The sequence below is a fragment of the Drosophila takahashii genome, chromosome 3R (genome assembly GCF_030179915.1).
Source record: "Drosophila takahashii strain IR98-3 E-12201 chromosome 3R, DtakHiC1v2, whole genome shotgun sequence".
Lineage (NCBI taxonomy): Eukaryota > Metazoa > Arthropoda > Insecta > Diptera > Drosophilidae > Drosophila > Drosophila takahashii.
The window spans coordinates 12,143,928-12,170,569 of NC_091681.1; the positions used below are offsets into that span (position 1 = coordinate 12,143,928).

Below are 26,642 nucleotides of genomic sequence, written 5' to 3' on the forward strand. Positions count from 1 at the left end.
CTTGGCTGGGAGCCAAGCTGATTTAAGACTTTAACTTGGCCGCCGCCTGTGCACTTAGACTTAGAGATAGATTTGCGGCAGGAAGTCTGCGATAAGGGAAATGGGAAATCTCCCCACTCGGCATCAAAAGATGTTTATTTAAGTATTCACGGACCGGAAGTAGCGGAAATTTCTCCGAAATGAGATATGGAAATTAGCAGGAAGCTTAGGGATTTGCATTTGTATCTATCCCGAAAAAAGATAAACCACGTAAATATATATTAATTGTAATATTTTTATGCACTAGTTCGACGTCAAATACAGATTTCTAATTAAAATTTTCATACTTTTTTCTTGACAATACTCGAAGGTAATAACCAAAGGGCTGGCAGCCCAAGAAGAACTTCTGCCATTAGCTTTTGCTAATGTCTTAAAATTTCGTAAACAAATCAGAATTTCCTATGAACTATTCGAGATTTTCCGGTACGTTTGTGAAATTCTCTCAACTAAGAGAAGATCTTGTCAAAGAGAAAAGATCCCGGGAATGCCCAGCGATTCTTCCGCCGGAATAATCCCCGAGCAGTTGCAGTTTGAACGTGGATCGTGTCGGTTGGGGATCGCTCCCGTGTTCGTTTCGGTTCTTGTGGCGAGAAATCTTATGGCAAGCCAAACAGCAGTGATATAAATCTTGTGCGTGATCCAAAAATAACGCCCAGAAAATATCTGCAAAAGGGGGACAAAAACAGAGCGCGTGCCAAGTGCTCAAGTGAAAATGTTTACGCGCAGAAGGCACCAAAGTTAATCAGTTCGAAAAAGAAAAGTCCACGGCGAGTGATTTATTTTAAGTGTGGTGCAATCGTTACTGAATGAAAAATAATCGAAAACATTTCGATTTGTTTGTGCAAAACCGCAGCCAGTGACAAACGAAAATAAAGTCCCTGCCAAAATTGTTTTGCGCATCTTCGGGGCAGATCAAAGATAAAACAAATCAAGCGCAAATTGGTAAATGCAAAAGCTGAAAAATTGACAACGCGCATAATTATCGGCAATGCCAATGGCCAAACAGCCCGTGCAAATAAATATCCATTAATGTGCTTCACTGGCCGTCCTCAAATATAAAATACCACAACGATTTTCTTAATTAATAAACAAAATTCTCGCTCTCGATGAAAAATATGTCATTTGGCATAATATGTAAAAATGTGGAAAAGCATTACACAGATTTTCCGTTCATTGTTCGTGTAAATCAAGTGCAGGAATCAACTTCCTATGAAGCTCGTTAAATTCTTCGGCACTTCGGCAAAGAAAGGAAATATACAGAAATTCAGTGATGTGTGACGCTCGTAAACATTTCAACATATGTATAAGCAACGTATAATAATAGAAAAGCAAATATAATACGAATATTTTTCCCAGATTATCCGACGAATCGGATTTATTTCTAGGTGTTTATTAGATGCAAATTCTGGTGATCCAAATTCCAACTTTACTATTTAGGCCTCTAAATACGAGGCTTGTACAAGTTTACTAGAACTAAATGCCAAACCGAATCCTTTTCATGGCTCAAAACAATTGTGTAAACAAATTTAAATAATTCGCTCGTGTTTCGAGTAACCGAATTATTTAAAAATAAACATTTCACTTAATTTGCTCTGCAGTTCGCCATGCCCACCGCCCACTTGTGTGTGTTTTTGCGAGGGAGACCAAAAATAAATCCTATAATTCGAAATAATTCGGCACGATCTTTTGCATTTGGCTTGGGGTTTGTTGAACTTTTTGTCGCGGTTTTGCATTTGCCCAATTCCAAATGTGTTTTTTTTTTGTTTTTCTGCAAGTCAGCTAAAATTAGTTGCCACTAATTTGTTGTTGCTCGCATGTACTTTATAGTTCCCATTTCATTTGGCGTGTCAAAAGTGACAGCTTTCGATGCGTCGACATTTCTGTGCTAATTATGCAAATTTCGCCCTGTGTCCGTGCGTTGTACAATGCTGCTATTCCGTGGGTCGTGGGTTAAGGGGGCTTAACCCCTGGGACCCCAGCTACGTGGCCCTCCTGCCGTCATTTGCATCACAAAAGTGCTGGAGGAACTCTCGCCGGGATTGTTACATCGCTGGCGAAATATAATTTATGACAGTGTCGCATCTGTTTTGAAACTATGTCGAAAGTGTTTCGCTATTGATTATGCGGTCTGCGGATAAGGATCCTCTTTTCGCTCTAATTTAAAGTTTATCCAAGCAGGCAGCTCCCTTCAATCGACCCACAAATTGTGCGTTCTGGCCATCGAAGTGACTCCATCAGAGCTTTCACAAGAAAAGCATTCCGCGAATTGTTTTGACCGGGCCAAGTGGACCGGCAGAAAATAAGTGACTTCGCGACAGAGTAATCCAAATCAAATCACTTTACTTAAATTCCAATTGCACTTTCCCGCTTTCCACTTTCCAACTCTCGTTGATTTTCCCATTTTGCCATCTTGTTTCCGTTCGGTGCGTTTTTCTTTTCGCCAGCTGCCAACTGGCAAGTTTGTCTTGTGATTTCTCCTTTATTTTCGCGGATTCTTCTATTTATTTATTTTTGCCTTCGGTGACGACATTTCGTGGAGTGCGCGGACAATGCAGCGAAATTCCGTGAATATTTTCGCTCATTCGTTTTTATTTTTAAGCACTTGCTGTTTATTTTTAACGCTGTGCATTTTGTTTAAATTTGCATTGCCACTGTGTTTCTATCGCTTCTTCTGTATTTATTTTTTATTAGTCCCATTTCTAGTGGCGAGTATTGGTAGCTCCTGCACTTTCAGCTTTCGTTTTTCGAAATTTGCATTTAATGGCCACCGACAGCTGTCTTAATTTACTTTCACTTAGTGGATACGTTAAACCGACGGATTGCCAAGAAAAAATCACAGAAATAGCATTGATTTTCTATTTCGTGTCGTTCTAAAAATACAAGAACGCTATAACAAGATAGCTAAAAAGCAACATCCGTTTATGTTGACTCAATTAGCTTTCGAACGAGTTTGTAGGGGAATTTATGAGATTTTCAGCTGCGAGGGCTGTCTAAGTGCTCGGATAAACTCCACTTTAACACCGCTTCTCTTGTCGACTTCTCGCATTTAGCAAAGGTCAATTTTATGTTCACAGCAAATGTACCTTGACATTTATGTGTGTTTGTGATGCAAACACCCGCATAAAGGCGAATACTCTTGGCCATATCCGGAGAAACTCACACAGAGGCTGTAAAAAGTCGGACAAAAAATGCAATAAATAACAAAATTATATAAAGAGCTTGTTTACTATTTGCCGATGCCCTGAAACTTATATTAAGAAGTGGTGAAATATATTACGAATGCTTTTATAGTTGGCATCCAAAAATATTATTTGAAACTCAATAAATTCTTGTCAATGGGAATATTTATTCGCCTTTAAATATTATTTTCGAGCAGTTTGATTTGCTTACAAGAATATTTCAAAATATTCTTCTGGGTGTGGCAAAAATATATTTTGCTTGGTAATTAGTATTTGTCATTTTCCTTGTTTAAGTAATTATTATTTTGAAAGTTATCACATAAATAAACAAGCAAATCCCGGAATTGGCATACATTTTAATCGTGGTTAAAGTCCACGTATTTACGTATTTTTTATACAACAAACTCTAAGGGCATTCCCTTTTCGGCTTTCGCCCTTTTCCCATGGTATTTTTTAAAATTCTCTTGTTCTATTTAGTTTGTTGTTATTGTGAAAAATGCTTTTAGTGTGCCAGTGCGTTGTGATTATTTTGATATATACTTACGAATACACACACTGTCCCACACACTGTCACACATTTTGGGTTTTTACACACATACTCCTCACGCCACTGGGCTTTTCTTAGCGTGCTCGTAAAACAACATTTAAATTCCTTTTCATTTTTAGATTTTGCGTTTGTTTTACTTTTATAGCGAAATTAGCTCACTTCGCTGGCGTGTCGACATAAATCGAGATGGAAAAGAAACAGAGGAACCTAATTGAATTTTCATTGGTATTTCTGCTTTTATGATTAATCGTCATGGGAAATCTTTCGTTATGGACTAGCTTTTCCATTTATTTACTTCAGAATGCTATTTGTTTACGTTACGCAAATGTGAAACTACACGGCACTAAATTCTGAAAAGCCTTCGAAGCTCATTTTCCATATGTCAGGACTTGAATGACGGCCGCTTGTTCAGCGCCCCATATTTGTATACAAATATTCGGTTTAATGGCAACTTCTTATCACATTTAACATGAAAAGCATTCGCACGAAGTGTCGGACTTCCTTTCATTTCATTTCCATTCACTTCACTTCGATCGAATCGATTTGACAAAGTCCAAAGTCCAAAGGCATTCATAACTAATGGGCACTATAAATAAATGACTTCTACCATTCCACCGACGAGTCCTAAAATAATATTTGAAATTCTGAAAATGAACAGCACATTCATTGTCTGCCACACACGAGAGGGCATGTCAATTGGAAAATGCAGTGGCACTGAGAACTGAACGATGACTCAATCAGAACGGGCCATTAATTTTCGATATGAATTTTCTTGAAGGGGGCCAAAAATATTACTGTTCGGCTTCAGAAGAAATGTTCTTAATTTACATAGAAATTCACTATGATTAGATGACAATATTTTACAAATACTCGTAGTTTAAGTAAAATACTGACACCCTATCGGGTAACGCACCAAACTGAATCTGAATATTAAAATCGTAGTACAGGAAAACTTGTGTTAAAAAAAAATAATGAAATTGTTGAGTGCCTTTAGTTTACTCACCGACATTTTCCTCCTGTTTTTCTTTTCGCATACAATGTTCGGGCATACAAAAGCAGACGAAACTTTAGCTGGAAATGAAATTAAATACGGAAAGGAACTGGACAAAGGAGCATGCTAAATACTGCAAGTAAATAAAGTGTCGAAACTATTTAAGGCGCTCAAAGAAAATCCATGTAAATACGGAGTGCGGAAAATGTGAGCCGTTCGGTTGGACACAACAAAGAGGGAAAACAGCGAAAAGCCCGGGAAAAGAACAATTAACCAAACGGGAAAGACAAACACGGGCGGAATGTGAAAACTTTGGCCGGAGCAGAGAGTGTAAGGCCAAAATTAATATCGAAAATAGCAGGAAGCAGCAGGAAAGCAGAAGGCAAGTCCCGGAGGCGGAAAAACAAAGCCATGAAGTTTCGTTTGGCAGCATTTTGGCTATTTCTGCTCACAGTTGGCGGCAATCACATGCAATTAAGCCAAGTTCGCTCGTGGGGCGTGGCCGCCGAAAAGCAGCTGCACAAAGGAAATGAACTGGAAAACGCAATGAAATTGCGTGAAACCTCAAAGCAAACACGGGTTATCGGGGACATCACGACGACAATTCAGCCGGATCCAGGCAGATCAATTGGCCATCAGGCAGTGCGACGTGCCAAGGCCCCGCCGCCCAATTTGGAGCTGCATTTCAGGCAGAGCCTGGGCAGGCTTTTCGCCTCCGACGATGAAACAACCCATGGACAGACAACCAATGGCACTGACAGCCCCTCGGCCGCAGTTTTGGCCACCGATAAAAGCCGCGACGAGGCGACAACCACTCATCACCCGGGGCGGCGACATGTGGTCCCCGATAAGCTGCAGTACACCCAGGAGATCCAGGTGAAGCAGGGTCGCCTCATGGGCATCACGCGTCGCTTCCAGGTGACCAGCGGACTGCGCCAGGTGGACCAGTTTCTGGGGCTGCCCTACGCGGAGGCGCCCACCCGCAATCGACGCTTCATGCCGCCAGGTGAGTGGATAAAACTGTCCATTTCGGAGCCCTCAATTTAGTCAGAAAGGTGCAATATCGGATGGGGTTTTTGTCACAGCGCTTTTGTATAAAACACTAAGAGAAAGAGATTCGGAAAGATACAGTTGATATATCCCTTTAATAACCGAAGAATTGTAGTAGTAGTGCCATTCGGAGTCATTTAATTTGAAACATTCTGCTAAAAACCGAACATATATTGGAAATTGTCTCCGATTGTTCCTTTGCTAGCTCGATGATATAGCCGTTCGAACCAGATTAAATCTAAATATATAAAAAGATTATAAACGAGTAAATAGCTTAAAAACAGCTTAATAAGAGAATATCCTTTGTAAAAACGTTAGCATAAATTAAATGTTTTCTAAAAATATAGTTATACCCGTTACTCGTAGAGTAAAAGGGTATATTGTATTCTTGCAAAAGTATGTAACAGTGAGAAGGAAGCGTTTCCGACCCTATAAAGTATATATATTCTTGATCAGGGTCACCCGCCGAGTCGATATAGCCATGTCCGTCTGTCCGTCCGTATGAACGCTGAGATCTCGGAAACTACAAAAGCTAGAAGGTTGAGATTTTCCACACATATTCTTGGGCTTCCTACGCAGCGCAAGTTTATTTGAGCCGAGCGCCACGCCCCCTCTAACGCCCACAATCGCCCACTAACAATTTTAAAATGTGTCTGGCGCCCACACCTTTAAAGATTTCCGAGAAGAATAAATGCAATATTGTTGTGTATAATTATACCTATCGAAATGTAGAAGACATTTTTCAAATCGGACCATTCAATAAAAAGTTATACGCAATCAAAGAAATGGTATATATCCATCTCCCTCGCACTCCCTTTAGCCGAGTGACGGGTATTAGATAGTCGGGACAACAACCCGACTACAGCGTTCTCTCTTGTTTTGTAAATAAAAATGTGCACACTACATAAGCCGCTGGAGCCAATGAATTGATTTTTAATGCCAAATAAATCTAGTTAAGCCAAGATTGACCGGTAATAGTCCAACTTGCAGCCTAACAATACAATTCAGAACGTTTTAAATTTAATTTTTCCTCTCAATCTTTAATAGGCTTTAGAGGAGGAGCATTTTCTCAAATAAATAAATATATGGTAGCGATTTCTCTTGTTAGATAGGCTGAGCTTAATTAAATATAAATTAGCAAAATTACTACGCAGGAGAAATCAGCTTAAGCTTTTTAGATTCAATAAAAAAATATATAAACGAGAACGCTATAGTCGGGTTGGTGTCCCGACTATCTAATACCCGTCACTCAGCCAAAGGGAGTGCGAACGCTGTACTCGGGTTGGTGTCCCGACAGGACGCAGGACACATTTTAAAATCGTTAGTGGGCGATTGTGGGCGTTAGAGGGGGCGTGGCGCTCGGCTGAAATAAACTTGCGCTGCGTAGGAGGCCCAAGAATATGTGTGGAAAATCTCAACCTTCTAGCTTTTGTAGTTTCTGAGATCTCAGCGTTCGTACAGACGGACAGACGGAGATGGCTAGATCGACTCGGCTAGTGACCCTGATCAAGAATATATATACTTTATGGGGTCGCAAACGCTTCCTTCTTTTGCACGAATACAATATACCCTTTTACTCTACGAGTAACAGGTATAAAAATGGAATGGATTGTCCATTTTTGTATAAAAACAATCAAATTCATTATAAAATCATTAACAAAATCAACAAAACCGAAAGTATGAAAATCCCCAGGGCTTAAAGTTGGCTAAAAGCGAGTAAACATGTGTTTATTTTGATATTGATAGCAGCATGTTTGTTTAAAAATAAACAATGTTTATGGAAAACAAAAGACCATTGTTGCTTATTTGCTTGGCTTTAATTGTCCATAAACTCGGAAAGAGGTGTTTAAAAAATATTTAAATTAAAATTAGTACACACAATTGAGAGTAGCAATTTATATAATTCGTTGGGGCAGCCCATAAGCTGGGAAATCCTAGCTATTTATTTCCGTAACCTTTCCCGCCTTAGGCAGTCAGCACTATTTGTGACCGCAAATATGATGGCAAATTGCCACTTTGCAGCACCAACAGGCAAACCCGAAAACCTCGAAACCCCAAAAACCCCAAAGCTCGAATGGGAGATGGGGCTTTGGGGATGGGCGAACACTCCTTGAACAGCCGACACATGCCGCCGCATTTCTCTTGCTGTCCATGCTAGAAACATCCCGTTGCTCCTGCGAGCGTTGCTGGGGCACTTAGAATTTAGCCTGCAATTTAAGCAATTATCGTTGAAGCTGGCCCAGGCATTAGGCTTTCAGAACTTGACATGTGCCCTCTCTAACACCGATCCGGCAGGATGTTGGTTCTGAGAGCACGTCCCTGTGTGTGTGCTTCCTGTCTCGAATGGCTATTATTATTGCAGCTTGTTTTTACAAGAATTGCAATGTAAATACGAGCTCACCCCTCCCACTTGGCCCATTCATTTGGCCATATGCTGTGCGATTATGTTTCGGACTTTGTACATGCATATTTTGCTTGTTTAATTATGAGTGAAAATTGCTGGTATTATATGTATTTTAAGTTTGTTTATCAAAACATGATTTACTCTGCCAGTGCCAACTGGCCTGCGAGATTGTGGCCGCCAAGCTGCCAACACTTCGCCAGAACTTTACGCCTCTATCCTATTGTTCTGGGCATAAACAGGCCGCAGCTTCAGCTGTTGGCACCACAACTTCCTCCTTGCCACTTGGGTCTCCGGTTTCCATTGGAGTGCACTACAAAAAATAATGTCTTCATAAAATATTACTTTTACAGAATTTGACAATATATAAAGTTATATGAGAATTATTATTCCGGTCTAGAAATCGTAAATCCTAAAAAACTATCTGTCGTCTTTAGTTACTGTCAGGCGATTCAATTATTTAAATAAAGTTAACTTTGTGTATCAATGAAAAATCTAAAAGTTCATAAAAAATTTCCTAATTTAAATTAGTGTTGTTTCCAAAATAACTCAATTATTAGGAGACTTAATTGTTTAGATAATGTCTACAATTCTATATCTCTACAAAAACATCTACATAATGAAAAACAATTAATAAAAATTCTTGGAATTAGTGGATTTGGATTTAGTTCAAAGCTAAACTATTTTATAATGATATTAGAAAACAAATGTAGAAAGCATTATTTTCCTAATAAATGTGAGATGCTAAAAACAAATAAATAAAGCAACATTAATTTGATTCTTTTGCTGATAATCTTCATAAAAATATACACTGTAGAATGTAGGTAATTATAAATAGATCCTAGAATTAAAACTGTTTTATAAATAAAACATTTATTTTTTGGTTGTACGACTCAATGTGTTCAGTGTAGGTCCAACGTGGCTTGGTGCTTTTGAATTGCATTACGTAAAGACAATAAATTAACACGCCCCAGAGGCTGTCGAAAGTGTTGGCCGCGATTTGCGTGTCAGATGGGCTGGTTTTGTAGTTTTCCGTTGCAGTTTCCAGTGGCAGTTTTCAGTTTGCACTCCGCCGCAGTGCTGCCATTTTGTCCTCTTTCCGGACAGATCTGTCCTTTTTTTAACGGGTTTATCCGGAAAAAATTTCAAACATCCCCTATCCGGAAATCTGTCCTTTTTTCAAAAATAAGGTTTTGAGTGTTATTTTTGCCAGTCGAAAGTGTGTAAACCTGTTTTTATATGCTAAAACGCCTTTTTAACCATCAATCTTACAGTTCGGCACTTAAAAAATAATTATTTTTACAAATGATCAAAGAGACGTAAAGCAGTCGATGGATTTTCTATATAGTACGATTTTTTCTGTAGCAAAAAAAGAGGAAAACACTTTAAAAATTTCTCAATTTTTACTCTCTGCTTTTTTGTCAGAAAAAATTTTCAGATTTTAACGACTCTTATTCGGGTTTGACGCAGATATTGCATTTTTTTGTATTACCAATATAGTTACTTGAAATGCTTTTATTATTTTAATAATTTTAGATTATTACGTATACGCACAAAAATTAACCATGGTAAAATGATCAAACAAAGAAGGATGTGAGTCGGGCGCAGTAGGTCATTACAATTTAATATAAAATCCATTTAAATTAAGTAATTATATAACCCATTGGTAAAACAGAAAAATGGAGGCGCATTTACTTTTGTCCCTTTTTTTGTCCTTTTTTAAAAATTTTTTGTCCTTTTTTTCCCTGTTTTTTTTGGCTTATCTGTCCTGTTTTTCAAGCTGAGTGATGGCAGCACTGCTCCGCCGTTTGTCGCGCTGAGTTTATTGAGCACTTGAGTGCCGTGCACTCAATCCGAACGGACGGCAGCGACACAGCAGCAACATATCGTTGCACCGCAGCAACATCAACAGCAGCAGCAGCAACAACTGTAGAGACGGGGAGCAGCGACATATTTGTCAGGGGAAGTTGTTGTGAGTGTGCCACTGCAAACATGCTGTCGCTGATACAACTTGCCTTGAAATTCGCCCCGCAAATATAAGCCAATGCAAATATGCTCACGTTGCGTATGCGTAATGTGTAGAGAGCCTGTCAAAGCGGAGGACATTCAAACCCGTATGCAAACAGAGTCCTGTACGTTTGTGTGATAGATTTTGTTTGTGCGCTGCGACCAAACAAATACACATCGTTTTCGATTCAGCTCGGCGTTTCCCATTTCCGCTAGAGTTTTCCGAGTTCGCAGACTAGAATCTCTTCCTTTTGCCTGTTGCGAAATTTATTAATAACAAAATGCAAATAATGCTCACATCCGCATATTGGATCCCCGTTTGGAGTTTGCTCTTTTCTTCGTATTTTTATGGGCTCAATAACGCGACGAAATGAAATTTGTCCGCCGCGAATGTGTCAAAGTGTAAATGTTGCATATTTTTTGGGGAGTAGCGCTAGCAACGAAATTGAAATTGGCATTGATTTGGGGGATCAAACCCTCTACCTTTTTGATGAATAAACTTGTTGAAATTGAAATTCTGTACACAGAAAGAAATTTTTGTGAGTCATGCTTTTATTCTTTTAATTTGACGTTAAAGTCCTTTCTTAGGCCTATTTAACTTATTAAAATGGTTAACTTAACTTAATAATAAAACCTTTGATGCTCAAATATTATAGGTAGCATAGAACAACAGATAATAAAACATGTATTATTTTATAATTTAAAAAAATTTGTAAACGAAAAAGGAAGTAAAACTAAAAGTTTTAGAGTTAAATAGTTAAGTCTGATTGTTTTACGGATGTTAATACTTTCGTATTTTGTAATGGATTTTTTATTTTATTCGTTTTTTTTAGTGTGATATTTATTGAACTTGAATCAATTATTGGCAGGCCGCCCCTCGTGTTAATATTGTTATTGAATTGGTTGAGCCCACTCAAAGCATGTTCGAATTTGCAATAATATTTTCAATCAGACTATGTGATTGAAGCCACTTAATTTGCCTAAGCCCCCCATTTGCATATCGATCGCTCCTAAATAACCGCAAAACAATCTGAAGCCGTAACAATGTGGTGTCAAAATCTGTAAGCGAATTGCCAACTCTCCACCGAGATGGATTGGCATCTGTGCGGATGGGTTTGTCCTTCTATGTCCCCTTAACCGCATGGATTTGGATTTGGAAGCAGTGACCAGAATCCGAACTAACTTGACCAAATCGCGGTTGGCCATTCACCGACGATTCTCCGCATCTGCGAGCACGGTTTGACGTTAACTGCAACACCAAAGCGTAACCGCAGTCAACTTGGCCACGAATCGGATACGGACAGGACCAAATACCGAGTACCGAGTGTCCTTTGGTCTCCGATGGCACTTGTGTGCAGGAAGTCCGAGCTCTGGGGTGTGAAGGCAGTGTGTGTGTGCTTGCTTGTTTATGGCGTTTTCAAGTGCCTGTTGACCGTGTTACATAAATACGGTATTGACTTTTTGGCCACAGCGCTTCGAAAGCAATCGAATGGCTGCGAAACAGTGAAAGGAAATAGCGAAATGTGTTTGGCCACAATGGGTTAGGATGTCATTTTGTATGCCCTCGTTGTCAGCTCTCTGCAGGGAAATTCAAGGATTTGTTTAAGGTGCGAAAGATATTTGTTTGAAAAGCACGGTTTAAGAAGCTTGTTTTAAATTTATAAAAATAATACTGACACCCTAGTGCTGTAAAATAAATGACCTATGAAACTTTTGTTATAAATGGTATAAAGTCACAAAGAAGAGGTCTGTAAGTTAGAACTATCTGTTAAACGGAACAGTCGAGTTTCCTAGATTTTTTAAACTATTTTTTTTTAATTTAACGGTTATAATAAAGTTTATAAAGGTTTACGATTTTCCTTAAAATACCCGTTTTTTGTAAGTTGGGACTCGTTTTGCATACAAAAAGGCTTAAGCCGACAGTGGTCGCTTTCTTCACAGTAAATTTCATTGAATTTGCTTTACTGTCGGCGTAAGTTTTATTGATTTATTTTGCTAAACTTTTCTTTTTTTGTAATTAAAGAAGAAATTTTAATTGGTGGTTTCCCAAAGACAAAAATTGTTGGTTTTATTTTTATACCCTTGCATAGGGTATTATGATTTCAGTCAGAAGTTTGCAACGCAGGGAAGGACACGTTTCCGACCCCATAAAGTATATATATTCTTGATCAGCATCACAAGACGAGTCGATCTAGCCATGTCCGTCTGTCCGTCTGCCCGTCCGTCTGTCCGTCTGACCGTCTGTCCGTCTGTCCGTCTGTCTGTTTCTACGCAAACTAGTCTCTCAGTTTTTGAGCTATCGGGACGAAACTTTCGCAAAAGTCTTCTTTCTATTGCAGGTAGTATATATGTCGGAACCGACCGGATCGGACAACTATGTCTTATAGCTCCCATAGGAAGGATCGGAAAAAAAACTTTAAAAAATTCTAGCTTTGGTGTTTTTTGAAATATTACCTTCTACTTTTAGGGATGTTATTTTTTAAATATTTCTGAATTTCGAATTAATTATTTAAAAAATCGGACTACTATATCATATAGCTGTGGGATATGGGTATATTAAGGTATTAAGCAGCCTATTTAGTTTCATATTCACAGCCTCGTAGCTTATTATCAGCCAAACGCCGGATAGAACCGTCTCTTTTCATCAAAGAATGTCTATAGCCATCACCCTCTTCTTAATAGAAATTGCGCCTTAATAATTTAAGTTTGAGCCAGTCGATTGCGAATATTGAAGGGAGCAAGTCGTGTCATCCATAGAGTGCGAAAGTCGTGAAGATTAATACAAAACCTTTGTTCGTTTAATTTACTTTTTTATATGTATATCCGAAATAAACATTATCAATTTGTATTACCCTACATAGCTGTCATAGGAACGATTGGTTTTTATTGTATTATCTTCTACTTTAGGATATGACTGTTTTTAAATATTTCCGAATTTCAATTTTAATTTGATCAAAATCGGACGACTATATCGTATAGCTGCCATAGGAAGATCTTGCTTTTCAAAAGTACCTCTTAAAGTTTTTTTTTAATTTATGGATTTTGAAAAGTCGCTAGTTTAAGATGCGAATTGCGGTCATGTTAAAAGTAATCACAGCTTATAACACTTTCTAAGACGACAAATTTCATTCAATAGGCTACTTCTTGTTAAATTTTTTGCCCATTGTCCTTTCTCATCTTGTCCATCGTTCCAGGTGCCGCCTTGCCCTGGCAGGGCTTGAAGATAGCGCGCCATCTTCCGCCAGTATGTCCACAGAAACTGCCAGATCTTTCGCCCCACGGCAGCGAGAATATGTCCCGCGGTCGTCATAAGCACCTGAGTCGCCTACTACCGTACCTGCGAACGGAGAGCGAGGACTGTCTGTATCTCAATCTGTATGTGCCACACGAAGGTGAGTCTGCCACAGTAATTTAAGATTGCAAAGTGCGATTCTGTCAAAGGCAAAATACCGATAAAATGTCCTCCATAAAATGTCCACCATGAGAAACATTATCACAAAGCCTCGATTTAAAGTCGCAATGAAATTATATTTAAATGGCCACTAATTTTTAAATTCCTTTAAGTTCTTTCTTTGTAAAATAATGCTAATTTATAATTTGATGTTAAAATAATTAGTAAGAGATTTCTCTTTGTATAATAAAAACAGAATAAATTAATAAAATGCTCATTTATTTTATGGCCAATTATTCGATTGGTTTTAATCCTTCTTCTTTATACCCTTGCTGAGGATATTTTAATTTCAGTCAACAGTTTGCAAAGCAGTGAAGGAAACTTTTCCGACCACATAAAGTCTATCTAGTCATATCCGTCTGTCAGTCTGTTCGTCTGTCCGTTTCTATGGGAACTAGTCTTTCATTTTTAAAGCTATCGCGATGAAACTTTCCCGAAAGTCTTCTTTCTATTGCAGGTCGACATATGTGCTATGAACGAGCCTGATCGGACCACTATATCTTATGGCTCCTATAGGATTAATCAAAAATAATAGAAAAAACATTGTAACTTTGTAGAAAGTAGTCGATTTGATTTTGTCATTGTAAAAACAACATTTTTAGTAGGCATACCTGCCGAAGTTAACTTCCTTTCTTTTTTTTGTTTTATTAACAAAAAGATAAACAGATATCAAATTATTTAATCTCAAATAATTTCTTGTAGGAAAAATTTGATTTTTTATTAAAAGTATGCATAAATATGAGTCGTTAGATTTGTAAGACAATGTCATACTACTGTATCTTGCCAATATAATATAATATTATTTTAGAGTGACTTTTTACTAGGAAATATTGTCGATTTTTTTTACAAAGCAACTCATTTGAAATATAATATTTGTTTATATTATTTTAAAAATGCCGATACTTCCAAGTACTACTGCAAAAATCAACCCCCTTTAATACAATGATTCTTTAAAATTGTAGAACCTCAGAGTGTTCCCCAGCAATATGCTGTCCTGGTCTATCTGCACGGTGAGTCCTTCGAATGGAACAGCGGCAACCCGTACGACGGCTCCGTCTTGTCCAGCTATGGAGAGGTGATTGTGGTCACCGTCAACTACCGACTGGGTGTTTTGGGTAGGTTTCCCTCCCTTTTAGGGATTTTCCCTCAAGTCTAATCTGTATAAGTGGTTGCTGCTTAAAGGATTTCTGCGTCCCAGCATCGATGCGCATAATATAGCGAATTACGCCCTGCTCGATCAGATTGCGGCGTTACACTGGATCAAGGAGAACATTGGTGCCTTCGGCGGCGACAACTCGCGGGTCACTCTGATGGGTCACAGTACTGGGGCGGCGTGCGTCAATTACCTAATGGTATCGCCGGTGGCCTCAGGTGAGTCGCGTGGATTACGACTGGCATAATTCGATGATAACATATTGCGGACGCTCATTGTGTGTCCTGTCACCGCAGGCCTCTTCCACCGGGCCATCCTCATGTCCGGATCCGCGATGTCCGACTGGGCCGCCAGCAATCAGTCGCTGCAACTGACCATGCAAATAGCCCATGCCCTCGAATGTCCGCTCAACGAGCACGTGGAGGCTGAGGACGATGATGTCCTGCTCGATTGTTTGCGCCATCGTCGGTGAGTAGTCCTCGACCAATTGAATTATTTAGGCCCACCAGTTAGCGCATGACCGATATGCGGCCCATTATAAACAGCCGTAAAGGCCTCTGTTGCGTCCACTCAGAGAAAAATAATATATCTTAGATTTGTTGAATTGTAAACAACAAACTTATAAACTTTTGTGGTTTTTTTTATATATTTTTATCATTTTAGAAACTCAATATTTTATTTAGGCCTATTGCTTTTCTATTTTATTATTTGGTTTAGTTGGGCAAGATTTACAATTTAAGTTGAACTTATCGTATTTAGGAATTTAGTTTCACTAGTTTTCGCACAGTGCAGTTTGTGGCGAATGTGAACGCGTCTACTTCATTTGCACTGACATCTTCATTTGAATAGTGTTTTGTGTCCTTTGATTCAATTCGTCAGCCCAACAGAATTTGGCGGCTTTGTGCCTAATGATTCGGTAAATTTACGAGTTTGCATCGCCACGATGTCAATGAGGCGTAAAGGCCTGGCCTATAGGCTCAACATCCTCATCTAAGTCCGTTCCCAGGACCCTGACTAATCAGGAATAATGACCACGTCAATGGTTCAAAATTTGCATGGCGATTACTCGAAATCTCTTGTGTCGACTTTGACCGGCGCGCCGGTCACTTCTTGAAAAGGAAACGCCCATAACGATGGTGATTGATGGCGGGCATTCAATTTAATTACTTTTTAATTGTATAATTTTTCAAGTTTTGGCTTGAGTCGGTTTCCGTTTAGGTATAGATTATTTTCCCCTCTTAAATGGTATTACGATTAATTTTGTGATGTCCAGCCCATTATTTTAAAAAGTCAGCATCACTGATTTAAAGTCCAGTTTGTGCCATGCCAGGTTACGTGCAGCTGAATTTAAATATGGTATCCACATTGTTTATTTTGTCGTATTTAAATGTTAAAAAGAAATTTTGGCTTAATTATATTTTGATAATTATCAAACAAATTTGCAACGGGCTTTTAATGTTGAATTATAATGCTCGTGTATGAAAAGATTTAATTCAGTAAATGTTGTCACGAGTTATAAGATTTAAATTGGGTTTCCTCTATACTTTGCTTTCATATCCCAAATGGTAGCAGTATGTGAACCATAACGCAGGCCACTTCATTATATTTGTTACCATATTTCCTGATAACATCCTCCTTCGAATTATTTACATTTCATATTCATTGCACGCATTTGAGCGGCTTATCCCATCAGAATGAAAGTATCCCTTTCCATTACGGGATCGACACAAAAAACGCTTAAAAACCCGACTTAAATGCATTTTTTTTATTTATCAGCCTTTAATGCATGTGTGGGCTTTCTGCGCTTGGGTGGAAGGAAGTTCATTTGTATGCGCAGAGGAGTGCACAAGAGAGAACTAAAAAACAATTTGCATACAAAATGAAAAAAAAAGCGCATGTAACTAAATATGCAAAACTAAATCAACAACGGCACAATAATAGTAATTATGTTAATTACGCCAGCACACACTCACCCACAAACTGTCAGCCATTCCGCTAACAAACACTATGATGCAACAGTCGGTTTTATCCGCGTATGTGTGTGTCTTTGAAAACTTTCTACTTGCTTTCTTGTCCTTAATACAAATTGGCACAGTAACTTGAAAACCCAAGCCAGAACTTTTGCTGACGTAAATTGTCGAATTCAGTAGTTCGGAGAACAAGGAACTTTATAGGCTCTACTGGGGAATACAAAATTGAAAGGGTGATAAAGAGGGAAGGCATAAATATGTCATGGCTTTAGTTAACTAGTCAAAAGGAACACTAATATTTAATATTATAATAAAAAAATGTGATCTCTTTATAAATATTTATTTTATAATAATTAATGCTTACACAAACCTTTTAAACAATTTATTAATTTAATATTCTATAAAATCTGAAATAAACTTAAATTTAAAAAAAAATTGAAAAGCTGCTTAGAAGCATAGAAGACATGTTTTTAAAATTAATCTCATTATGGTTTTTACACTGGTTTATTTCACATCATTTTGAATCCGCCAAGCTCCATTAGAATGTTGAAATACCCCAACTTAAAAGTTAATTTCGGAATGTTTTAATGAATGAGCTAAGCTTCGGTTTAAGCCTGAGAATTGCAGCCTCGTGCGGCAGCTTACTTAAATAACTGAGGGAATGAACGAGTGAATGGGTGAGTGAGTGGTGGTTGAGTAGCATGTGTGCCAGGCAGAGCGAGTGTTAAATGAATGCAATGAATTATGCATGAATTACTGAGCAAATGTGCTCATCGCTTTTACAGCACAGGCTCACAACTCATACACACCCACTGAAACACAAACAGGTAACAACTACTTGGGCAAACAAACGGAGAGTCACAGTCGCATTTGTTTAACCCACTCTTGCACACAGACACAAGTCTTTGTCTCCGGTTCTTAGGCCTCCTACATATTTAATAGAACCTCTGCCCAAATCCTGCCCATTGATTTCAATGTGTGCTTTTCCAACTTGTTAATTTATTCAAATTATTTACCTATTGCCCCAGCCTAATGTGTTTGCCTGCCAAACAGGGCCTGTGATCTTTATTTACTTCTGGCCAAGCCTGCCTCAACTATTGTCTAAAATGTATATTTAAATACCTTAGCTTCTGATTGCCCACTTGGCCCTAAAATGAGCAATACATTCCTTTAGACTTCAGTCTGTGCAAATATGTCGGTGGGACGATTATTGCTTGTTATTTTTGAATCGATTAAGGAAATTCCGAAATGAAAACTATGTAAATTTAAGCTGTAAATGCGCTTACAGCTCTAAGTTCAATTTAAGCAGCCTGTTAGTAAAATAATCAAATTACAAATTCATATTATTTAATATATTTGATAGCAATAGCTCTATTAAATTGAAACTTATTTATTTTTGCATTTAATCGTCTTACCAATGCAAAAAAGAAGTTGCAATATCGAGTATACGCCCTGCTGGCCCACAAATAATCCTCAGCCTTCGCACCGTGTGTTTGCATTGTGTCAACCGAGCGCTTCTAATTGACAAAATAAAAGGCAAAGCATATTAAAAATTCATTAAATAGAAAGCAAGCAGATGCAGACGGCTTAAGCAGGGCCAGAAAACTAAAACTATTGCCGTGATAGGGACAAGGCTAAACTGGGGCATAATAAATGTTCGGTTTGCCTGCACAGGACTCGCTGCAGGCTTGTGTGTGTGTTGTTCAAGTAGCTACATGCAGCCTTAAGGACATCATCAATCTTCGTTCCTGCCACCAGCACACTGACAAATTGTGCATCCCGTTTCCAGCATCCAGCATCCAGTGTCTTTATCTGTACAACCACCACATACAAAATGTATAGAGAGAAATCGCACATATTGTGTGTCTAACGAGTTAATCGCAGTTGCAGCTCAACTTGTGACAGCTTTGCACCAGCCGAGCTAATAAGGAGCAACAACAGGGCCGAAATAAACTCATCTCCATATGAAAATCATAAATCACACTCTTCCACGGCGAACAACTTTGCAGCAGCGACAACTTCGGCGATGAAGGCATCTGCCCCAAGACCCTCAATCGCTGGGGCACAACTTACTTTCCCGGAGCTGCCCGAATTGTTTTAGCTTCCACAAATTGTCAAAGTCAGAGGAAAGCACCAGCTCACGTAGCTGTGGCCGTGCGGTGCAGACTTGAGCAATAAACTTGGCCATCTGCCGATGGCCAGGACCCCACGATGACCACATAAGCCAGGGACATGTGCTGCAGAGCTTTCCTGCACTAAAAAAGATATGAAAACCCTTGTAATTTAACTTTAGGGCACCTGTAATTGTATTTTAATAACCCGTTCCAGTTTAGCTTCCCCCATTTAATTGAAAAATCGTTAGTTACTCAGTACTATGCAGTATTAAAAACTAATTTTTAATTTAAAAAATAAAAAAGAAATCGAACTTTTAACTTAGTAAATTATTTTATAATTCAGAGATTTTAATTACAATTATTAAACATGTTTGGTAGCAAATTTTTTTTTTTAATATTTTAGTACTAAAGATTTTTTTTGAGTGCCTCAAAGCTAAACTCCTTTAAAGAGGAACGAAGCTTTATTTGGTCTCCAAAGTGTTTGATGGCATTGCATCGATTGCTGCAGTCAGCTCTTAGCTTAAATGGATTACGATAATGTCCCTCTTGAATGGGATCCCAAGGTGTTGAGTGAATTAACACACACATCCACCGACAGCTGGCAATTTTCGGTATTTTTTTCGGCTTAGCATGTGAATGGATGCCAGGAATCCTTGGCATCGCTTCCAATTGAATTTTTCGCCCAGAGCTGCCTTGACTCAAGTTCAATCCCGGCAAAGCGGACTGAATGATTAAGAGAGCTGGGGTTTTAATTCAGGCGCATTCCCAGAATCACTACAGTGAAAGGCGAACAAAATATTATGACTATGCAAACGGGGGACTGTCATCTGCTCCAAGGTTACCCCGGGCCGAGCTGAGCATGCAGATTGTTCATTTGAATTTCTACGACGAGCACTTCCACCTCAGCTGGTCCATTCCTGGTCTGCATTTTCCAGATAACAATTGTCCAACTCCGGCAGCCAAAATATTCCAGATTTCCTTTCCTTTTCGCCTGCTTCCCCGATGCCTGTTGTTATATTCTTTTTGTCGGTCCTTTTCTTAATTTGTGCCAATTTCTGTGCCATCGACACTTCAGTTGGAGCTCTGGCATGTGGATTTTTATGCAAACTATGCCAGAAATGGCACCCAACTGAACCATTTCGCCACTGCAATTTTGTATCAATACGGGGGGCGGCGGGTTGGCCCAAGCGAAGGCCAAACGAGCCAGTCAAGCGGGCAAAAAGAGCAAAAACCGTAAATATTGCACCGAACGGAAATGCTTTGCAGCAGAAGCAACTTCAGAGCAGAGATCGCAGGAGCATTCTGTATGTGTGCCGATTGTATTTCATATCCACGTGGCATTTTTATGTCGGAAAATCGGAAAAGGGGTTGAGTCTGTGCTGGCAACACAACACACACATTCTATAAATACGAGTGTAAATCCGTACGAGTATGTGCGTGGGAATTGGTTTGCATTGCGGGCTCTATTATGGCTTTGAATGGGGAAAATACTTTTCGAAAAAGCGTCATAACTACAGGAAGTAACACAAGTGCCACTGATAAGAGCGCAGACGTTGATGGAAGGCATTTGGTTACTTGCGAAGAAAATTTGAATATGCGAATATGGAAAATACGATAATAGAGGGAATATAAACCTCAGCGGATAGCTCCTAACGTTGTTATTGCCACGAATTGGGCGTTGTAATTTTGCACACGTAACTGGAGGAGCCATCTCATGCTAGCAGATTAATCCAAGTGGAAGTAACACTTAAGTTGTTTTCGCTTCAGTATTCCATGAAACAAGACTGAATTCATTTCTTGTGAAAGTTAAATTCTTGAAATGGTGTTCATGCATACTACTTCTGGGAAAAAGTTTTTGCAAAAAGACAAATGTGATGCTTTAAAAATGGTTTCTATTTAAATAGGCGACCGAAATAAATGAATAATATAAATAAGATAAGGTATGATTACCTTTAAGGAATCTTAATCAGTGAAGACATCTAAATATTGTTTAAAGGTATTTTGTAACTTGAGAGGTCAAATCCTGTTCACACTTGTACTCCTCACAGTTTCGCCACTAAAAAGCGGCCTGCCACTCCAGATCCTCTTAATTCTCTGCGTAGTAATTTGGCAATGCCCTTAAGACCATATGTGTATCTTATAGGCCATCTCGTTTCGCTTTATGGGGGCCACGTGTGTGCGGTACGTGCGAGCGACTGTCCAGCAACAAATCACACATAAAATTTATTAGAAATTTCAAATCAAAGTGAAAAGTGACCGCTGTCAGCCGGCAGTTCCCGGTTCAGAATATCCAGAATATATATATCCATCTACTGCCACATTTATACCCAACTCGTTTGCGAGACCTTTTAACGCATTTTGTGCCGTTCTTGTTTCTTTGCAGCTACCAGGATATCTTGCACATACCGACGGCGCTCACACAATTTTCAACATCATTGGGTCCAATTGTCGATGGACATGTAATACCAAATCAACCGTACAAGGTCATGGGGCATTATACGGAGCACTTCAGCCGGTTTGTTAAGCAATTCCCTACCCATTCCCTCCCGCCATTGCGATTGCTTTTTCCTCTTCCTAACCCAGAGCAAAACCCAAAGCTAAAGCAAACCTAAGCCATTGCCAATTCCTTTGCGTTTGATATTTACTGGCGAACCGTGCTTTGGGGAGCTGTCAAACATTCCTTTTTTTCGCTTCGCATTTGGCCCGGACAGACAGCTCACCGGACTATTTATTGTGCGTTACTTGATTAGACGTCTGGTATTTCTTTCTTCGATGCGTGTGTTTGCCCTCAGGTGAAGTCAAATCGACTGTGAAAATCGAGGCCCGGGGTAAACCATTTAACACGCCGATTTTGCGTTGGCGTTGGCTCAGTTATCATCAAGCAAATTACGGCTCGAATGTCACTTGTTGGGCTTGATGGGATCCAAACAAAAAACATCCATTTCAACACCCATTGGGCCCTGCTTTTGGTCCACTCCGCACGGTTCCCCAGGCACTATTTACCCATGAATATTGGGTTCAGCTGCGGTCAAACTGAAGGTGAAGCATTAAAAGCCAATAGTGGTATTGGGCCTGCATAGAAAAAAACAATGATATAAGCAGAAATTCAAGAATAATACAATTTATAATATAATTTATAGGATGTTTTTTTTGAAAAATATAAATCTTAGAGATAGTATGATATCATTGCAATATATTATTTTCTTTTGACTTAAAAGAATATTTTTATTTCAAATATTTTATATTTTTTATTACGTTATTATATTAACGTTATTTATTATGAGATTTTTGTTATGCACTGAAATTCTTTCTCACAGTGAGCCAAAAACAAATTAAATAAGCCTAATACAAATAATGGCCGGGGTCGCATCAAAGAGCTACTTTGAGGGATTGGCCACCGATGCCCCCTTATAAATTACACCCATCCATCAATCAGTTGGGCAACAAGTAATAACTCAACTCCTCGCAGGACTCCGCTCTCCGTGGGAAATCCTCAGGCAGGACCTCCCCCACCTCCTTCCGGCACTCGCATTTCCCCCGGAGGACATTAGGGCACGTGCTGCTTAGCCATTCAGTCAACCTAACACGGTATAATCTAATAAAATGCGTGATTAATTTGATTTTAATTGTTATCCTTTTGCAAGTCAAACGTGTTTGACACGCAGTGCCGGGAAAAATAGAATAATAGCTGCCTGGAAGAGCCATTAATTACGGCAAACGGACAGAGTTTCGGGCGCAGAGAGGCAGGTCACGGTTGCGTTGGGAAACTGAGGTGGAAGCACGTTTCACTCGACCGGAGCTGTTTTCCGGGGCGGTTCCCCTCGTCTTTGGCTTTTAATCACCTTAATCAGCGATGACCGAGGATTAAAGCCTTCCGAAATGAGTGAGGTCCCCTCAAAGTGCAGAAAAAGTGGTGCTCGAGCACGCTCAAGTGTCCAGTTGCCATTCCATTGGCATCTCCATTCAATTTAGCAAGTTTTGCAGCAGCTTTGCATTTACTTTTATCGGGAAAAAGTTTCCGGCCCAACTTGAGTGGAACTTTTAATGCCATGTCCACGGCGCAACAGGAAGACAATGCCCAGCTCGTCGGCCCAAGGGGCTCCACTGGGGCGTGGTCGGGATCCAGTCCGGACCGGAGTAGAAAGTAGAGAGCACTTTTCACATAGACGAGCACCACTGCCAGTCGCACCATTTATCAGGCGGCGTAACAAGTTACGCCACAGGAACGAGGGCTCGTTTTATTTTAGTGCTTTTAACTGCGTTTTATGGGAATTCATTGGGCTGTTGTTCCCTCCACGCAGAACGTCCACTGAGAAAACTATGGATGACTAGCGATGTGTAGGTGCAACATTGCAGGAAAAGTCGGTAGCATTTTTCATATATTTTAAATTATTCTTTTAGTTACAAATATTCGAATATTTATGGGTCTAAAGTATTGCATCTAAATGTAAAAAATTAAAAACTTCAAAACATACGTTTGGATTTTAACGGGTATCTTATTCTCAAGGCACTTAATTTTATAGTTGTTTTAAGCTTCAAAACTAATTTAGCTAAAAAGCTTTTAAAAGGTCACGTGACTCTGGGTCATAAAATTTACATTTTGTCACATATGTCTGTAGCATGAGTGACAATTTTCTACTACGATACAAAGTTTTAGTTGTTTTTTCGTACCTGGGTCAAGAGATACCTACTTAAAATCACTAAAATCAGAGTTCCATTGACTTTTTATATTTATTATTGTCTATTAATGCAGAACTTCCCCTCAGTACTTAATGGAGTTATAAATGCCACTTATAAGAAGTGTATGAATTGGTATACAAGCAAAGGAAATCCGCAATAGGAAATGCTGACTAATCATAATACTACAACTTGAGGAAAGGAAATTACCACCTGCTCTTTTCGCAGTGCACAGAAGTAGCCTTCGTCCACCAGCGGCAAACACAAACTATGCATGTTGACTGCTCCCATCCCGCTTCCACCTCGTCTTGCCTCTCTCTCACTCCGCCTCTCGCTGTCTCTTTCAGTTATGATTTATTATTCGGCATCACGGAGTCAGAATCCTATCACACACTGGCCGCATTAGCACTCGAGGAAGGATTACGTGAAAATGAACGCGATAATTTATTGCGCTTCTATATGCAGAGCCGCTTTGATGTACGCCCCGATTTGGCATTGGCTGCCACGCTGAAGAAGTAAGTGAAATTTATGCTCCATTTTATGACGGTGGGCAATGCAAATCCAAATCGCCCAGCCCACAGCCCAAAGCCCTGGTCCGTATAACTTACTTCGCATTTAACATAGTTGCCGGATTGCCTGCGATCCGATTGACTGGTTTGCATGGCTATGGATGTAAGTACACGGCCATATCGTTCATCTCAATTAGAATTGTTTATGTGGGGCAATTTGTTTGCTAAGTGCCGCGGATTAGCGACGCCCGCCTGAAATGTTGCTGGGGCAATTTACTCGGGCATTGACGTCATCGGGATCCGGATATCCGAATATACGCATATCCGAATCCAGTGGATCCGGCTTTAAGGTTTAATTTAAATTGAAATTTATTCGGCTGCCGAAATTCTTAGGAAAAATTTCGTTGCCTTTGGCTTATTTTATTGCGAGCCGGCTCCTTCAAAAGCGCCGCCATAAATTATAATAAACGACTAACTCAACCGATCCAGATCCTGGTGCCGCAGGAGAGCACTATTATGTCATCAGCTGGCTACTTATTACTTGGAGCTGTTGACGTTCCCGCGGGTCGACATTACTCCGTTCATTTGGGGAAAACAATGCCACTGACTATCTCATTTTCGCAGAAGTTGTCCCGTCCTACTTCTGCTCCTGCTCCTTCTCTTTCTCCGGGAAAGTTTTGTGTGCAATAAATAAATTGCACAATGCACAGCAGTGACCTCCTGGCACCCGGGGAAATTCCAACCCACCCACGCCCATTCAATGTCAACGTCTCTTGGTCCAAAACTGAGGTCCTGAGCTCAGTTTTTTCGGTCGCATCCTATAAAGTTATTTGCACAAAAGATGCAATTGTTTCTAAAGATGCCCACCAAGGATTATAAGCGGAGTGTCCAGACGATGCAGCATGTGGAAATGAAAATCCTTGCGGATCGAAAGCGAATGTTGTATGTGCTTTTCGGAGAGATTTAACAAACAAAAGTATCTTTATAGGTGGATCCATTGAGTTTAGCCAAGAGCGTTTAAGTCGTTCAATTTAAAATTTTAAATTGTAAATGTTTTAATTCTCTTTTGTAGTAGCTTTTTAGTTATCTGCTTTTGTTTTGTGTGGTATAATAGGAACTGAAAGAATAAACGATTTTTTTTTGCATTTGCTTTTCATGAAAGACGGAATCGAATGTTATAAATAAAATTTGATTTATATGCGTAATTTATGTTTAGTCTTTGGCAAACGGTATAGAATAAATACATACGTATAGATCATTCGGTTGTTGTTGTTAAATTCAGTCGAAGAATTCTTAAAGAAACCTAGTTTTTAAGACCTTTATTTATGTTTCTGAAGATTTTTACACATTTTTTAATTTGCTTAAGATCAACTAAAAGAAATTAAAAAGCAGTATACAGTATTTAAAAATGTAATTCACATATTTCAATATTTAAAGCTTCATATTATAATGCAGAATTTACAGGCGAACTTACATTTTTCTATTGCCTTTAGCTAAAGAATGTAATTATTTAATTCTTCACTTTTATAAATTGGGTTATAGCCTTACTAGATAAATTAAACTAACATTCAGATAACAGAAATTTAATTTACAAATTAACAAGCTTAATCTAAATTTCATGAACTATTATGTAACAATCATTGAAAAGTCTATGGCAATATATGCAGATAAAATAGCGATCTTAATTTTATGTATATGGAAGATAAATTTTCGGTTTTTGCATGGTACTAAATACTTGATTGCGTTTAATTGCCCAGCAAATATTGAAATCCTTCGGGCGGATTTTTAGTTTTTATTTTATTTTATACAACACTTTTGAAATCGTACAAAACCAGCTTGGTTCAAACTTCGTTACCAACTAGCAATACCCCTCGAGTGGCGGAAAGTGGTCCACAAACCATCTAAGCTGCTGGCGTTCGCTTGGAGCGGATAACAGCAATAACACCCGCAACAACAAAAACAGTAACGGCTTGAAAGGCAACAACAGCGGCCATAAGAATAAACAACAAAACGACAAACAAAAACACAACGACAACTGAGAGAAAAAAGAAGGACAAACAAACGATTGAAAGGAAGTTCACACAATCAACAACAGATGCGCTTTTTCACATACGAATAACTGAACATGGAAACTCTCCAGGGGAAATTGTTTTGTATGACGTCGGTGGGTGTGGTGGGTGTGGGGTGCTGGGTGGGCGTGGCAGCCTTTCAGGCTTTGCTTGCACATATTTGGCGCTTTTCTCACTGCTCTGTTAACTGCATCCCAGTGGCAATGCTTTGTTGTCCGTCATTGAATTAAATGGCAGCCCAAACAGCATTCGGGCCCTCGGACGGTGGAAAAACGGACGGAGGCAGTCATTGACGGGCAGCAGTGCTTTTGTTTCGTTTCATTTCATTTCAACTCCTGGCTTTTTTCGACTGCGGGTGTCTCTCAAGTTGAAGGATGGCCGGAGTGCCGCACCGGGGGGCTTTCGGCCCGCGGATTCTTGCCGTTGTCTGTTGTTCAGATGTTCGACACGACACCTTTGACAATGAATGCATCTCAGCAGTACGC

General features: G+C 39.3%; 1 protein-coding gene across 6 annotated transcripts in view; it reads left to right on the forward strand.

Moving 5' to 3' along the window:
• Positions 1-572: 572 nt before the first annotated feature.
• Positions 573-26,642, forward strand: part of Nlg1 (Neuroligin 1) — a 46,506-nt gene continuing 20,436 nt past the window's right edge. The window contains exons 1-8 of one of the 6 annotated variants that reach the window (XM_017153454.3): positions 573-669; positions 4,825-5,762; positions 13,409-13,606; positions 14,628-14,780; positions 14,848-15,036; positions 15,115-15,286; positions 21,286-21,417; positions 23,927-24,094. In XM_017153454.3, coding sequence (XP_017008943.2) covers positions 5,168-5,762; positions 13,409-13,606; positions 14,628-14,780; positions 14,848-15,036; positions 15,115-15,286; positions 21,286-21,417; positions 23,927-24,094 — 1,607 coding nt within the window. In that variant the 5' untranslated portion in view covers positions 573-669; positions 4,825-5,167. The other 5 variants (XM_017153452.3, XM_017153450.3, XM_017153451.3 and 2 more) reach the window with 5 other exon arrangements.